Below are 16,594 nucleotides of genomic sequence, written 5' to 3'. Positions count from 1 at the left end.
TGTGGCCTTTGATAGGCTTGAACTTAAGAGCGGGTTGCTCTTTCTTAAAATTTGTTTCTGCGTGCCTCGAGGAGGCTTTACTGTGTAATTGGGAGCAAGAGCTCCTGGGCATGATTGGGGTCTTCTGCCCCTTTGTTGAATCTTGTATATCGTAAGGTTGGGCTTATAGCTCAAGAATTGTGTGTCTGGCTCTTGGAGCCCAAATCCTGTAACACTGTAATTGTACACTCTCGAATTGTTGTTTAGCTACTGAGTACCTGTTATAATTGTTATTTATTGATCTTGAAAAGAAAATATAACCTTGTTAAATTAACTTTAATTTCGTATTTTGAGACCTGTTCACCCCAGCACCTTCTTTCACGTCTGCACATCCACAAAACTCCGTACCAAGTATTATTATTATTATTATTATTATTATTATTATTATTATTATTATTATTATTATTATTATTATTATTACTTGTGGGATGTGGATATGAAGTGGTTTACGTCTATTGTTGTTATTTGCGTGGAGCACTGGACCACCCCTATCTACAACCCAAGGGCAAAACCAACGGAACGACGGAACCAGGAGCTAAAAAGAATGCTACGGGTCCACCTAATAGACAAGGAACCTCGATTGTGGGACCGTCAGATACCGCAGGCGCTCTTTGCCCTGCATCGACGCATCAACCGTGTCACTGGCTATTCCCCAGCGGAGCTGTTCCTTCATCGAAAGCTATACGGCACCAGGGATTAGAAAATTCGTCCACAACCCACTTCTGGTCAAGATGATACATCTGTTTCCTTAACAGAGTGGGAGCGTAAGCAGCAGCAGGACATCAAGGATAAGCAAGCTTTGGCCGAGAAGATATCCCTTACCCAGGCCAAGACTCCAGATGTCCAAGACACCCAGCTCTTACTACCAGGCCAACAATTGCTGCGACGTAACCACCCAGTCAGTAATTAGATTGGAGAGGTTCAAGGAAGGTCTCGCAACTAAGTGGCTGGATTCCGTCGAGGTGGATAAGCGGGTGGGCCAGGGTGTTTACGTACTAAGGAACAACCCTCCTGTCAAGGTCCACGCATCATAATTGCGTCGAGTCACCCAACCACTGCACATACAGAGTAAGCCTGGCACTGCCAGCGGTCCCCTTGGAGGAGAGGGTACTGATGACACAGCACAATGTGGTCATGAGGAGGAGAACGCGTTGACTACCACTGAGGAGGAGGCTGGCGGCTAGGCGACACCGACCCCCGACACGACACGATCCGGTCAAGAGGTGGAAAGCACATCCAGCGACGTCGAGGAGGAGAGAAATTATAATCTACGACCAAAGCAAAGTCGACGAGTGTGATAGACTGTTGAAATTGTTTCAAGTTATAGGGGGGATATTGATGCTAGTGTAATGGACTGGTATAACCTGGAAACAATTCTCTAACCCATGGGTAAATAATGAATATTTCGAGCTCGATTATTATTAGTATGACTTGTGAGGTGTGGATAATATGAGGTTGTTGACGTCTATTATTGTTATTTACGTAGTTAGGTACAGACTTTATTTGGTATAAATCGTGGTCGTAACAAAGCATATGAGGTTATGTCACGATAGCCTGCAGTATGTATATTAATATGAGTTTATTCAATGTAAGAACATGTAATTAATAGTATATAATTTATTATTACCTGTAAATATGATGTATAAATCCAATGTAACGTTGTGCAACACAGGGTATTAATCTAGAACAACGCACTTTGTCATTAGAGGTTTATCGAATGTTCCATCCATTTGTAAATAGGTTATTGGAGACTCTAGAAAACACGAGAAAACATGTTGTGTCATATTTTTCTAGCTGGCCAGGCAACGTAAGTATATGAAGAGGCAGTCTTGGGAGTTGGAGTTGTTAGTGAGACTTGTAGTGGAAGTCGTTAGACGAATGTGTGGACCCATGTTGTGATTCTGTCGTGTTGGTAATCGGTTGACATGTTAATGGAGCAGCATGGAGCAGTCTTCTTCTTCTTCTTCTTCTTCTTCGTAGCAGTGTTTTGTTCACGATGGCAGTTTATTAGTGTGTGTGTGTGTATATATAATTTGTAAATAAAACAGTGTACACAATTGACACCGTCTCCTGTATGCGTCTTTGTGGTTACAGGCGTTCAGATTAAAATAATAATAATAATAATAATAATAATAATAATAATAATAATATAAATGAATGTTTTTGTATGTCTCGAATGGACTCAAAAACTATAGGACCGATTTCGATTTCGCTGGGAGGGTTTAGGAAGTGGTTTGAATGAAATCCGATGGGTAGTTATTTTATGATGAGTAATTTTATGTCATTAATTTTATTGCTAAGCCGCACTAAGATTGGGTCGACTTGACAGACAGAAAGTCGCTAGGTGACAGTAGCATACGTTATACTATTAACCGATAAGAAATGCTGTATACAGGAGGATGGGAACACGCCGCCATGTTTCATAAAGTACCTGTGTAATATTAGAGTGATGTATATATGTCAGGAGCCTGTAGGTAGCACCACTTCCCTTTGGTGTGATGCACTTCTCTCTGGCGCCTCCAGATGGCCTTCGGATGTCCCCTGGCAGCTCGGTGTGAGAGGGAGAGGGAGGGTGAGGGGACGTGCCCTGGACATAAGGGACGGAGACATTATGTTTACCTGAGTGTTAGTGGCAGCGTAGCCCTGCATTGTGCAGCTTAGTCCTGCACCAGTGTATTAACTACCTATAGGCCTACAGCATGTATTGATTGTTCACATGAGAATGTTTAATATAGTTACTGAAGTTTACCGTTGTTTATATTATCCCTTCTTGCATCCTGTGAGAGAACCAGCCTCATGGCAATACAGTCCACTTCACAATACTAAAATAATTATTTCAAGTTTATTCATGGTCCTCCGGGCCGGATGCATAGTAGGTGTACTTAAAATTAACGGATTGTGCATACTGTGAACTAAATGTAGTTTCGAGAGTGTTGTGATTGTGATACAATACACGCTTGTGCATATCGGCCAGTCGTTCGAACGTGTGTTGGAAGCAGCCATCTTGCGGCGTGACGTCACATTCATTGCGCTGACACTGGATCCAGCACCATTGCGAGTTCATCAGCAGAATCAACAATTGGTAAGCTCAGTTCATATACTTCCTTTCATTTGTCAAATCCTTGCACACAATGGATCCCGATATTAGAAAGTCATTAATAAAGAAGCGTGGAATCGCGAAATCGAAGGTAACCAACATAAAGAAATATACCGATTCTTTAACTGGTCATATTGATAAATTCAGTGTTAAGGTTAGACTTGATGCTTTACAACAAGCGTGGCAGGACTATACTGTCGTGCAAGATCAACTAGAAATAGAAGATGACGACTCCCAACATCATGAGAGGGATAGGGAACAATTCTCAGAGGTGTATTATGATCTGCAGGCTCATATGACGAGATTAATCGAAGATCAAGAGGGCAGTAATTTTCCACCAAGTTTACATTCTGTGGGCTCAGGCAGGGCTATTGTAAAACTGCCGCCTATAAAGGTGCCTGTGTTTAATAACAATATTATTGGCTTCAGACATTTTTATGACACATTCAATTCCTTGGTGATCAATAATGACACTATAGATAAGATTCAGAAATATTATTATTTATTGTCAGCAGTATCAGGTGAAGCACATAAATTAATTGAGAACTTGCCGGTCACTGCTGACAATTTCGATATTGCCTGGAATCTGATCTGTGAGAGATATGACAATCCACGCTTAGTAGCCAGTACACATATAAAGGCATTGTTATCTCCGCCAGCAACAAATAAGGATTGCCCACATTCCCTACGCATTTTATTAAGTCATTGTAAGGGTCATTTACATGCCATTGAAGCACTAAAATTGTCAACTCCACTACATGAACTAATCATTTCACAGCTGTATTTAGATAAGGTTGATGCCAATACTAGGAAGGACTGGGAACTCATGTTATCAGCAAAACAATCTCCATCACTCGACGAATTTCTACAATTCTTAGAAAAAAGGTGTCATGCCTTAGAATTAATTAAATCTAACATGCCTAGCATTATCCAACAAGAGAAAACAAAACCTAAATTAAACAGAGATACTAAACACAGCTACGTTTCAACTAACAATGCATGTGTAGCCTGTAAGCTCTCTCATCCTATCTATAAATGTGGAAGATTTAGGGACATTAGTGTTCAAGAAAGGTTAGACATTGTTAAGGAACATCAACTGTGTTTCAATTGCTTGGCTAGTGGGCACAATGCTGTTAATTGTCCATCAGGTAATGTGTGTCGTCAGTGTGGCAAGGCACATCATACACTTGTCCATCAGCACCATACACAGTCTGCCATGCCAGTAAGTGCCGAGAATAGTACGGAGTCGGATTCGTCACAAGACTCACACGAAGGATTCGGTTCCTATTGTTCCTTTAAACCTAAGGCTTCTGCTCATGTATTGCTTGCTACAGCCGTTGTCATGGTCCGTAATCAGTTGGGACAACTTCAAAAATGCAGAGCTCTTCTAGACTCTGCATCACAAACTAATTTCATCACAGAATCCTTAGTTCAGAAGCTCCGGTTGAAGAAGTCTCGCATATCTTTTCCAATCCAAGGGATTAATGAGGTCATGTCCGAGTCGAAACACTCAGTATGTCTGCACTTAGAGTCTACTGCAAGCAATTACAAGGTAACAGTCACTTGCGCTGTACTACCACGTATTACGGGAGACATGCCATCTGTGAAGCTTTGCTATGATGATTGGAATCTCCCAGATGACATCCAACTCGCGGATCCTAACTTCCATCAGCCAGGAGGAATAGATTTACTTCTAGGTGCTGAAATCTTTTTCGAAATTTTGCGTCGTGGGAAGATGACCAAACCAGGGAACTATCCAGTGTTGCAAGAAACAGAGCTTGGATGGATACTGTCCGGAACAATAAATGCATCGAGCACACCGTCTTCAACTGTACAGCCGCAACGCTCATTCTTCATCCGTGGAGAAACCTCATTGGATGACCAGCTTCAACGGTTCTGGGAACTAGAAGACCTCCCAAACAAACCTCGAACGATTGAAGAGATGAGATGTGAAGAACACTTCACTCACAACACAACGAGAGATTCTACAGGTCGCTACATTGTCCGCCTTCCTCGTCGCTCAGAAGTGGGTCCGGTGGGAGACTCATGCTCACACGCAAAACAGAGGTTGCTACAGTTAGAACGTCGTTTGCATAGACAACCAGATGTTCGGCGTGCCTACAATGAATTCATGTCGGAATATGAGCAACTAGGTCACATGACAGAAGTTCCAGACAATGGCAGTTCCGAAAGAGAAGTGTTCTACTTGCCGCACCACCCCGTCTTCAAGGATACAAGTAGCACCACGAAAACCCGAGTAGTGTTCGATGGTTCTGCGCGATCTAGCAACGGACTTTCACTGAACGACACATTAATGGTGGGCCCCAACATACAACAGGATCTTTACTCCATTATTTTGCGTTTCCGGATGCAGCCTGTAGCATTTTCTGCTGACATTTGCAAAATGTACAGACAGGTTTACGTGCACCAGCTAGACTCTCCACTCCAGCGCATCCTCTGGAGATCACGCCCAGATCAGAATATTAAAATCTATGAATTGACAACGGTAACGTACGGTACAAGTTGTGCACCATTTCTTGCAACACGTGTTCTACAACAACTAGCCGATGACGAAATGAAACAATTTCCATTAGCATCTCAAATCCTGAAGAGGGACTTCTATGTCGATGACTTAATCACCGCGACTGGAACGGTTGAAGAAGCTGTACAACTACAAGATGATTTAATCGCCTTGCTCGAAAGGGGAGGGTTTGAGCTTCGAAAGTTTTCAGCCAACCGTAGTGAGCTTCTGGAAAGAATTCCACCCACCTGTAAGGAAACTCAAGATTTGATTTCACTCGATACACATGATAGTGTCAATACCCTCGGCTTACTTTGGAACCCGTCAACAGACCATTTCCTGATAAGAAGCATTTCAAGAACGATGGATAACAAGATCCCTGCAAGACACTTTATAACTAAGCGTGAGGTCGCGTCCATAGTTGCTTCTACATTTGATCCGTTGGGACTCATAAGCCCAGTTGTTATTACATATAAGGTGTTCTTGCAAGACTTATGGAGCTCTGGTTTGGGCTGGGATGATCCTTTCTCAGACGAATTGCAGGATAAGTGGCTCAGCCTAGTCAACCTTCTACAACACTTGAACTACATTAGAATTGAGCGGCTTGTGGTTCCTCACCTCGCTTCCAATATACAACTTCATGGATTTTGTGACGCTAGTGAAAGAGCATATGGAGCTTGCCTCTACATTCGTGCCATGGATGTTCACGGCACAATCACAAGCAAACTATTATGCGCCAAATCAAGAGTGGCTCCAGTGAAACGGATCACTCTGCCCAGACTGGAACTCTGTGGAGCAGCATTACTCGCAAGATTAATTGACAGGGTGGTTCCTGTTGTTGGACTCGACATCCATAGCATTCATTTATACTCTGATTCTATGATTGTGTTCGCCTGGATAATGGGCACACCCACCCGCTGGAAGACCTTTGTAGCTAACAGAGTGTCTCAGATTCAGCAGCAGACCAACATGGAATCCTGGAGACATGTATCCACGCACGACAATCCAGCAGATCTAATCTCTAGGGGCACAGATCCCGCAGCACTTCAGTCAACGCCATTGTGGTGGAAGGGCCCGAAGTGGCTCGAAGAACAGAATGAATTCTGGTTAAATTCAACTCCCAGAGACCTTCCTCAAGACTTGCCCGAAGTACGACCAGTCACCTCACTGCTAACCACTTCAGGAGCCTCCGAAGATGTAATCGAAAGATATTCCTCTTACAGTAAACTAGTCCGAATAGTTGCTTATTGCAAACGCTTCGTCCTAAACTGCCGCAACCCTCAACACAAACACATCACACCACTCTCTTCAACGGAGCTTGAAGAGGCAAGCCTGACCTGTATTAGACTGATTCAGCAGGTCAGCTACCCACGTGAGATCGAAGCCTTAAGCAAGGGGCAGCCTATTTCCCATAAGAGCAAGATTTTATGTCTAAGCCCTTTTCTGGATGAAATACAAATTTTGAGAGTTGGAAGAAGACTTGTCAACTCAGACCTAGACTACGATAGGAAGCATCAAATAATCCTCCCTCCTAATCACCATTTCACTCGTCTACTCATTCAATATGAGCACCACAGACTTCTCCACGCTGAGATTCAGCTACTGCTCACATCCTTACGATCTAGGTACTGGATTCCTAGAGCAAGACAAACCATTCGATCAGTCGTCCACAAATGTATGCAGTGCTTTAGGCTTAAGGCAAAGAATGCAAGTCAACTCATAGGCCAACTGCCAAAGGCTCGCATCCAGATGTCTCGTCCATTCCTGTCCTCAGGTGTTGACTTTGCAGGGCCAGTTGATGTTAAAATAGGATCCAGGAAGGGTAAATCGATCTACAAATGCTATGTTGCGATATTCGTTTGCTTCAGCACGAGAGCTGTACATATCGAACCTGTCACAGGTTTGACATCTCAGGCATTCATCGCAGCCCTCAGAAGATTCGTTTCCCGTCGTGGACATATTCAAGATCTCTACAGTGATAATTCTACAACATTCGTTGGGGCTAATAAGGAACTGCAGCAAATGCTGAAGGACGAACAATTCAACAAGGAAATGAGCAATCATGCTGCAGCATCAAAATTCAAATGGCACTTCATTCCGGCACGTTCCCCACACTTTGGCGGAATATGGGAGTCCGCAGTGAAGGCGATGAAGTTCCACTTCCGTCGGGTTGTGGGTCAAACAGTTTTAACCTACGAAGAGTTGGTTACCATACTCACGCAAATTGAAGCTTGCCTCAATTCTAGACCATTGTGTGCATTATCCGATGACCCTAGCGATCCTTCTATTCTCACACCTGGTCACTTTCTCATTGGAGCTCCACTCATGTCCATTCCTGACCCTGATATGACTGAGTCTCATCCAAACAGACTGTCACGCTGGCAACACCTTCAGCAGATGCAGCAGCACTGGTGGCGTCGATGGTCCAAGGATTATCTTCACACTTTGCAACAGAGGAAGAAATGGTCCACGTCGCATCCGAATCTTCAAGCAGGCACGCTTGTTCTGCTGAAGGAAGATCATCTGCCACCTTTGCAGTGGAAGATGGGCATTATTGAGCAGGTGTTTCCAGGAAGGGACAATTTAATAAGAGTTGCCGACGTCAGATGCAATTCCAATATCTTAAGGCGTGCTATCACGAAGCTGGTGCCTCTGCCTCCTCCTTAACTCTGTGCATATTGTCATATAATTATGTTTTGAACAGGTTCAACGGGGCGGAGGATGTGTAATATTAGAGTGATGTATATATGTCAGGAGCCTGTAGGTAGCACCACTTCCCTTTGGTGTGATGCACTTCTCTCTGGCGCCTCCAGATGGCCTTCGGATGTCCCCTGGCAGCTCGGTGTGAGAGGGAGAGGGAGGGTGAGGGGACGTGCCCTGGACATAAGGGACGGAGACATTATGTTTACCTGAGTGTTAGTGGCAGCGTAGCCCTGCATTGTGCAGCTTAGTCCTGCACCAGTGTATTAACTACCTATAGGCCTACAGCATGTATTGATTGTTCACATGAGAATGTTTAATATAGTTACTGAAGTTTACCGTTGTTTATATTATCCCTTCTTGCATCCTGTGAGAGAACCAGCCTCATGGCAATACAGTCCACTTCACAATACTAAAATAATTATTTCAAGTTTATTCAGTTCCTTTCTTGCTAGGAGGTCCATGGCCGTACCTGTTATTTGGAAATAGCAATCCAACATGCCGTGATCGAGATGTACTTTCAAGTCATATGACCAACTTTGATAGGTCTGCTCAGTTTGAAGACTGTAGCTGCATATCAAATGTGAAAATATATTTTAGAAACTGTGAAACCTGTAGAATATCAACTGTGGAATGATAGGAGTTATCACCACACCTAACGGAGAGCAACTGGGAATTCCCAACCAGAAAAAGGCGAGTCTGTATTATATAATATTCTATATATAAAATTGGATGTATGTGTGTGTGCAAATTACACATCTCCCACTAAACCATTGGAGTAATTTCAACCAAACTTTGTACAGTTATTACTTGCTATCTGGAGACGAGCAATGTGGGGGCAAGTCATCCCTAGCTCCGTAGGGGTAGGGGCAGGGGGATTAGATATTTAAAAAATTGAAAATAGTGTCGAATCCATAGTTTTCTGGGTCGCTGAGATGAAAAGTAACACTCCAGATTTTGTATAAGTTCAAGTCTTGCCCCCTTTGTGGTAGGAAGTGAGGGAGGCAGTGAGATATAAAAATAATTGAAAATAGTGTCGAATCCACAGTTTTCGGGGTCAATGACATGAATAGTGACACTCCGGATTTATTATAAGTCAAAGTTTTGCCACCTATGAGATAGGAGGTAAGGGGGATTGAGATAAAAAAATAGTTGAAAATAGTGTCAAATCCATAGTTTTCTGGTCGCTGAGATGAAATGTGTCACGCCGGATTTTTTAAAGTCCAAGTTCAGCACCCTTTCGTGTGGGGGCGAGGGGGCAGTGAGATATAAAAATAATCGAAAATAGGGTCAAATCCAAAGTTTTAGGGGTCACTAGATGAATAGTGACACTCCGGACTTTTTAAAGTCCAAGTCCTTTGGCATACCGGTGGGAAAAGGTGAAAACAATAAAATGACCAAAATGACCAAAATAACCGAGATTATGGATGTTTGTGTGTAATTTCCAGCACAGCTGTCAGCTAAATGTGGTACACACATTACTTACTATCTGTGAAAATTCTGTTTGGGCAAGATATCACTAGAACCCGCAGGGGTGAGGGTGAAATATAAATATAACTAAAAACGACCGATATTACTCTCATGACTACTGGAGCGGTTTCTGCCGAACTTGGCACACATCATTATGACTTACTATCAGGAGGCTAACCACGTATTGGTAAGACACCCCTAGCACTCTGTGAGGTATAAAAATAGAAAATAGTGCCGAATCCATACTTTTCGGGGTCGCTGAGATGAATAGTGATATTCCGGATTTTTTTAAAAGTCCAAGTTCAGCTCCTTATGGCATAGGGGGTGGAAAATGGTGAAAAAGTAAAATGCCCTAATGACCGAGATTGTGGATGTTTGTGTGATATTCCAGCATAGCTCTCTAACAAAGTTGATAGTCTACAATATGACTTAGTCTCTGGAAAAAATGCCTTAGGTGTAAACGGAAACTAGCCCGCTAGGGGAGGAGTGAAGTGTAAAAATAAACGAAAACGACCTATATTTGTGTCGAATCCATTGTAATCGAGATCGCTGAGATGAACTCTGACACTCTGATGCCGTTTAAGTTTAGTCCCAATCGGCAGGGGGGTGAGAACGGGTGAAGGAAAGGAAATGTCCAAAGTGACCGAGTTTAAGGACGTATGTGTATATATTCTAGCATATCTCTCAATCAAACATGGTATACATACGAATTACTATCGGGAAGAAATTCCTATGGGGTAATATTCCCCTAGAATCCCTAGGGGCGGGGGTGAATTATAAAAAGCAGAAAGAGGGGTAAGATATTAAAAAAAAATAGACAACGACAAATATTAATGTACAGTCCATAGTTTTCGGGGTCGCCGAGGCGAATAATGACTCTCCGGATGTCGTTTGAAGTCCATGTTCAACCCCCATCGGCATTCAGGTGATAAGGGGTGGAAAAGAAAATGTCCAAAATACAGAAATTATGGATGTATGTGTGTTTCTTCCACATAGCCCTTATACAAAATGGGTCACATATGTTTTACTATCTGAAAAAGATACTGTTGGGGTAAAAAGAAAAGAACGCCACTCGGCATAGATTTTAGTATAACCACGGCTCCCGAGACGACGCTGGATCTGCTTAAGGATTTGATCCACTTTAAAATTACGTATAGGTAAAGATGGCAAAAATATCGCGACCTAGCCGAACGGGTGGAATATCAGGAATTCGGCTGTGAGGTCCGCAATCGCTTTGCTGGAACGTAAGATTGAAAAATGGGAGGATAATCTCTCAGAAAACGAGTCAGATTTGAATGTTGGTGAATTACTAGTAATCTGACCAGACCAAATTCCCTCCGACGTGCAATTCACGACCACAATGGACTAGTATTCTCCCTTTATGATAAAGCTGAGGCTTTCGCGGACTCAATTGAAAGCCAATGTGTATCTCATGATATTTCTGACGATTTTAATTAATTTCGTGTGGCTATTTCTAGCCGAGTGCAGCCCTTGTAGGACAGACCCTCCTATGAGGGTGGGCGGCATCTGATATGTGTAGGTAGGTAACTGCGTGTTATTGTGGTGGAGATAAGTGTTATGTGTGGTGTGTGAGTTGCAGGGATCTTGGGACAGCACAAACGCCCAGCCCCCGAGCCAAAGGAATTAGCCATTTAAGGTTAAAATTTTCGACCCGGCTTGGAATCGAACCCGGGACCCCCTGGACCAAAGGCCAGCACGCTGACCATTTAGCCATGGAGTCACACATTTCTGATGAAGACGAACTACGGACCAGTGAGAACCACCGCTCGGGCCCTCAAAGCCGGTATATCCCAGGGTGGAGTTCTGTCCCCCACCCTATACGGCCTAATAATAATAATAATAATAATAATAATAATAATAATAATAATAATAATAATAATGTGCGCCTCTGTGGTGTAGTGGTTAGTGTGATTAGCTGCCACCCCAGGAGGCCCGGGTTCGATTCCCGGCTCTGCCACGAAATTTGAAAAGTGGTACGAGGGCTGGAACGGGGTTCACTCAGCCTCGCGAGGTCAACTGAGTAGAGGTGGGTTCGATTCCCACCTCAGCCATCCTGGAAGTGGTTTTCCATGGTTTCCCACTTCTCCTCCAGGCAAATGCCGGGATGGTACCTAACTTAAGGCCACGGCCGCTTCCTTCCCTCTTCCTTGTCTATCCCTTCCAATCTTCCCATCCCCCACCAAGGCCCCTGTTCAGTATAGCAGGTGAGGCCGCCTGGGCGAGGTACTGATCATTCTCCCCAGTTGTATCCCCCGATCCAATGTCTGAAGCTCCAGGACACTGCCCTTGAGGCGGTAGAGGTGGGATCCCTCGCTAAGTCAGAGGGAAAAGCCAACCCTGGACAATAAACAGATTAAGAAAGAAAGAAAGAAAGAATAATAATAATAATAATAATAATAATAATAATAATAATAATAATAATAATAATAATAATGTGCGCCTCTGTGGTGTAGTGGTTAGTGTGATTAGCTGCCACCCCCGGAGGCCCGGGTTCGATTCCCGGCTCTGCCACGAAATTTGAAAAGTGGTACGAGGGCTGGAACGGGGTTCACTCAGCCTCGCGAGGTCAACTGAGTAGAGGTGGGTTCGATTCCCACCCCAGCCATCCTGGAAGTGGTTTTCCATGGTTTCCCACTTCTCCTCCAGGCAAATGCCGGGATGGTACCTAACTTAAGGCCACGGCCGCTTCCTTCCCTCTTCCTTGTCTATCCCTTCCAATCTTCCCATCCCCCACCAAGGCTCCTGTTCAGTATAGCAGGTGAGGCCGCCTGGGCGAGGTACTGGTCATACTCCCCAGTTGTATCCCCGACCAAGAGTCTGAAGCTCCAGGACACTGCCCGTGAGGAGGGTAAACAGATGATGATGATGATGATGATGATGATGATGTATGTACTTACTGGTACATACTTTTACCTTTATGTACGTACTTTTACGGTTTTATGACTTAAAAATGCTCGCATACACATATGAAACAGAACATTGAAAGAAATGTAACTGCAGGAATATGTCCTTGCGCCACGTGGTGCACTGCAGTTCTATCAGCTCATGCTGGAAGTAATGGGGAACATTATCAGCCAAAAGCGAGAAAGATGTGATTTTAACTAAATAAAAGTCAGTCTTGCACCCTTAGAAGTATTGAAACCTTCAGAAACAGACGGGCTGGCAGGGCAATTGCGCTGCTCCTCATTCCACGCCCCCAAGGAAGCCGCCTCTGCGCTCGGTGCGCAAGGCAGGAGCGCCGTTTGGCCAGGCCTGCTTTAGAGAAATTGCAACTCTGTTAACCTACAGCGCATGGTCGTCTCATTGCTAGACAGAGAAACGCATTGCCTCCAATGTGCCATAGATAGTTCCAACTGAAATAAATATAACCCAATATAACTAAAATATGTCATACTTGTCGGGAGTGCTGACTTTCTTTACTTACAATATCCTCCCCTGAATCAGTCGAAACTAAGAAAATAGAATACCAATTATGCCCTATTCCGATAGATGACAACACGGATCAATAACTCAAAACCAGGTCCGTTTCAATAGTTGAGTGGTCAGTGTTTTGGCTTTCAGGCCTTGGAGGATCGGGTTCGATTCCCTGAAGGGTCGATGGATTGTAATTCTACATGGCTAAGTTTCTAGGCTCAGGGACTGGGTATTTGTGCTGTCCCAACATTCCTGCAACTCACTCACCACACACAACACTATCCACTACCATAATATCACTATCACCCAGTTTCGTGGCAGACGCCGCTCCCCATTGGAGGGTCAACCTTCAGCATTCGGCTGTAATAGCCATACGTGCCTAACCACGGTGATAAAACCGTGCTTGGTTCACTTCGATGCATCCTAAGGCAATATCCTCGGCACCCTCGAAAATATTAAAGTTAGTGGGACGTAAAACTAACTGCATTATTTTGCTACGATATTCTTAATAGGCCAAGCGAGATGGCCGTGCAGTTAGGGTTGCGTACCTATGAGCTTGCATTCGGGAGGTAGTGGGTTCGAATCCCACCGTCGGCAGCCCAGAAGATGGTTTTCAGTAATTTCACATTTTCACACCAGGAAAATGCTGGAGCTGTACCTTAATTAAGGCCACGGCTGCTTCCTTCCCAATTCTAGCACTTTTATATCCCTGCGTCGTCGCCGAAAACTTCCATTGCGTTAGTGCGACATTAAACTCACTAGCCGCCTAATCTTAATAGGACAGACGAGGCCCAGTAACTTTACTGGCATCTTAAAAGTACTTTTTTCAGGGCAAAATTCAGACATTCGGCGTCTCAGAAATCAATAGCAGTGCAAGGAATGTTAAAAATGATGATGATGATGATGATTATTATTATTACTATTATTAATTCAATGCATTAGTACATGTGGTTTGAAGTAGCAGAAGTCGCCCAGAAAACCTTACTAAATCGTATTTTGTTACGATGTCACATGCCGTACCGTTAATCAAAAATTAGAAAAAATAAATTATGGTTAGTCTTCTCCTATGGTTGGTAACAATGGTAATATACGTAATCAAAAATAACTTTATGCCTTGCTCTGAGCTGTTGACAGCAGTGAGTAGGTTTTATTAAAACTACCGCGTACTTAATACACATGTTCCTTTAGATTCTGCAATTATATTTCCAAAATATACGGGTTTCATTAGATAAATATCTTGATGAATAAATAAATATGCCAATTGAACTACAGATTACTACTACTACGAAACGTTTTCATTCCTCCTCTGAAGGAGGAGTCGGGTATCGTAGACGGTTACGCCGTCTTTCAGGCAGGGAGATTTGTTACGGTGAAGGAGATGTGCGCAGAAGGTGAGGGGGTGGGCGGCCGTGGCCTATACTACGAACTGTCCCGGCATTCGCCTTAGTGCAGGAGAATGGAAAACCACGGAAAACCATTCTCAGGACAGCCGACGGGTGGGGCCAGGCGTGAAGTCCAGCCCTGTGCCCCCGTCCCGTCTTCCGAATGCAGAGGCGTAGAGCCACGGTAGAGCCGTGGCCACCGTTCCTCTGCTCGGTTGGCCGGTCAGAGTACAGAGCTGTTGGACCACGGACAAGCCGTGGCCTCTTAAGGGACGTAACCCAAGGGCCGAAACCCACTATGCATCTACTGCCCCTACAGATTACTACTACTACCACTACTACTACGAAACGTTTTGATTCCTCCGCTGAAGTGGGAGGCGGGCCTCTTAGACGGTTACGCCGTCTCTCAGGCCGGGAGAGTTGTTACGGTGAAGGAGATGTGCGGAGATGGTGAGGGGGTAGGCGGCCGTGGCCTATACTACGAACTGTCCCGGCATTCGCCTTAGTGCAGGAGAATGGAAAACCACGGAAAACCATTCTCAGGACAGCCGACGGGTGAGGCCAGGCGAGAAGTGCAGCACTGTGCCCCAGGCCCGTCTCCCGAATGCAGAGGCGTAGAGCCACGGTAGAGCCGTGGCCACCGTTCCTCTGCTCGGTTGGCCAGTCAGAGTACAGAGCTTATGGGACAACAACCCACTCTGCATCTACCGACCCCTACAGATTAAGAGAATTCGTACTAAATCTTCCTCCAGCTGCATATCCTATTTTAGTTTCTAATCAGTAAATATGTCTCAGAAGCAAACTGCTTGGCAAACTTAACCATACATCGTTATGGAAATGGTTTAAAAAATCGAATGGTTCAAGAGAATATTTAGAGCACTCAGCGTTGGTGATGTTAAGTTGGGGAGAAGCAGTGTAACCTACCTTGCAGCTGAACAAGCACCACACAAGCCGTAATAAAAACTCGCGCCGGAAAAGCGTACATCTTGACGGCTGTTCTGCGCGGTACTGACTGATCAAGCTCTTCGATGCTGTAGTCGCCTTCCTGCTCCTTTTCATATGTTATCTTATCCGTGATTGCCTCCTTAGCATCTTCTTTTTCTTTCCTTGAAGAGCAGAAACAACATGAACGACGTCATTTCTCAAAATAGCAATAGAACCATTGCTTAATTCTGTGGAATCTCCCATGGTCGTCACCGACCCTGCTTCAATGTTTTATGGGAGAATTGATTTATTATTGCGGTTTTTTTTTTCAAGGGCTTTCGGCCGTTTCTTTTCTGATGGTAGTCTTTAATGATCCTCCTTGTTCCAGCTGATACGCTTCTCTCTCTTTCTCTCTCTTCCCCCTCCCCACCACTCTCTCAGTCTTCGGCTCACCGCACATGTTCGTAGGCCTACAATCTTCCGTCATAACAAGAGCTAGTGAGATCCGGGCTCGGTTACCCGAGCTTCAACCGGTATGTTCAGATAATACCATGTGCCCAGTTACCTGTTCACTCGATAACTGATCTTTTTTGTACCTAACTAGGGTATTCTTTCGTTACAACATTTTGCGATCTATAATCTAATGATAATGAAGTTGAATAAGGACAAGATATTTCAACATTTACATATCCTACTAACTCAAAAAGGGGCTGCCTAGCCAAGGTGAAGAACGTGAGTTCGATTCCCCGTCAGGAAGTCGAAAAAGTTAAGCCGCGAGATTTCCACTTCTGGAGTGACACACGGCACAGATGTTCACTCAACGTGCACCAGAAGTGAGTACCAGCTTAATCCCTGGGAGCAGAGGCGGCTGAGCATAGGGCTAACCACTCTATTTCACTCAGCGCCAAGGTTACGGAAAGTAGAATCCTTTACCTTCCACTTCTCTAAGGGCCTTAATGGCCTGTGCGGAGACGGCAGAAACAGGGAAAATTAACTCAGAAAGTAACAGTAAAGTTTCTTCTAAAA

General features: G+C 44.2%; 1 protein-coding gene across 2 annotated transcripts in view; it reads right to left on the bottom strand.

The window, feature by feature from the left end:
- LOC136858164 (hemicentin-1) overlaps positions 1–15,695 on the bottom strand; it is a 709,155-nt gene extending 693,460 nt beyond the window's left edge. For both annotated transcript variants that reach the window (XM_067137503.2, XM_067137504.2), the window contains exon 1: positions 15,569–15,695. In XM_067137503.2, the coding sequence (XP_066993604.2) occupies positions 15,569–15,629 (61 nt within the window). In that variant the 5' untranslated portion in view covers positions 15,630–15,695. The remainder of the gene's footprint in view (positions 1–15,568) is intronic.
- Positions 15,696–16,594: the final 899 nt, after the last annotated feature.

Source organism: Anabrus simplex, chromosome 1 (genome assembly GCF_040414725.1).
Source record: "Anabrus simplex isolate iqAnaSimp1 chromosome 1, ASM4041472v1, whole genome shotgun sequence".
Classification (NCBI taxonomy): Eukaryota; Metazoa; Arthropoda; class Insecta; order Orthoptera; family Tettigoniidae; genus Anabrus; species Anabrus simplex.
The sequence above is the reverse complement of the archived record's forward strand: the minus strand, read 5'-3'. Positions and strand labels throughout refer to the sequence as shown.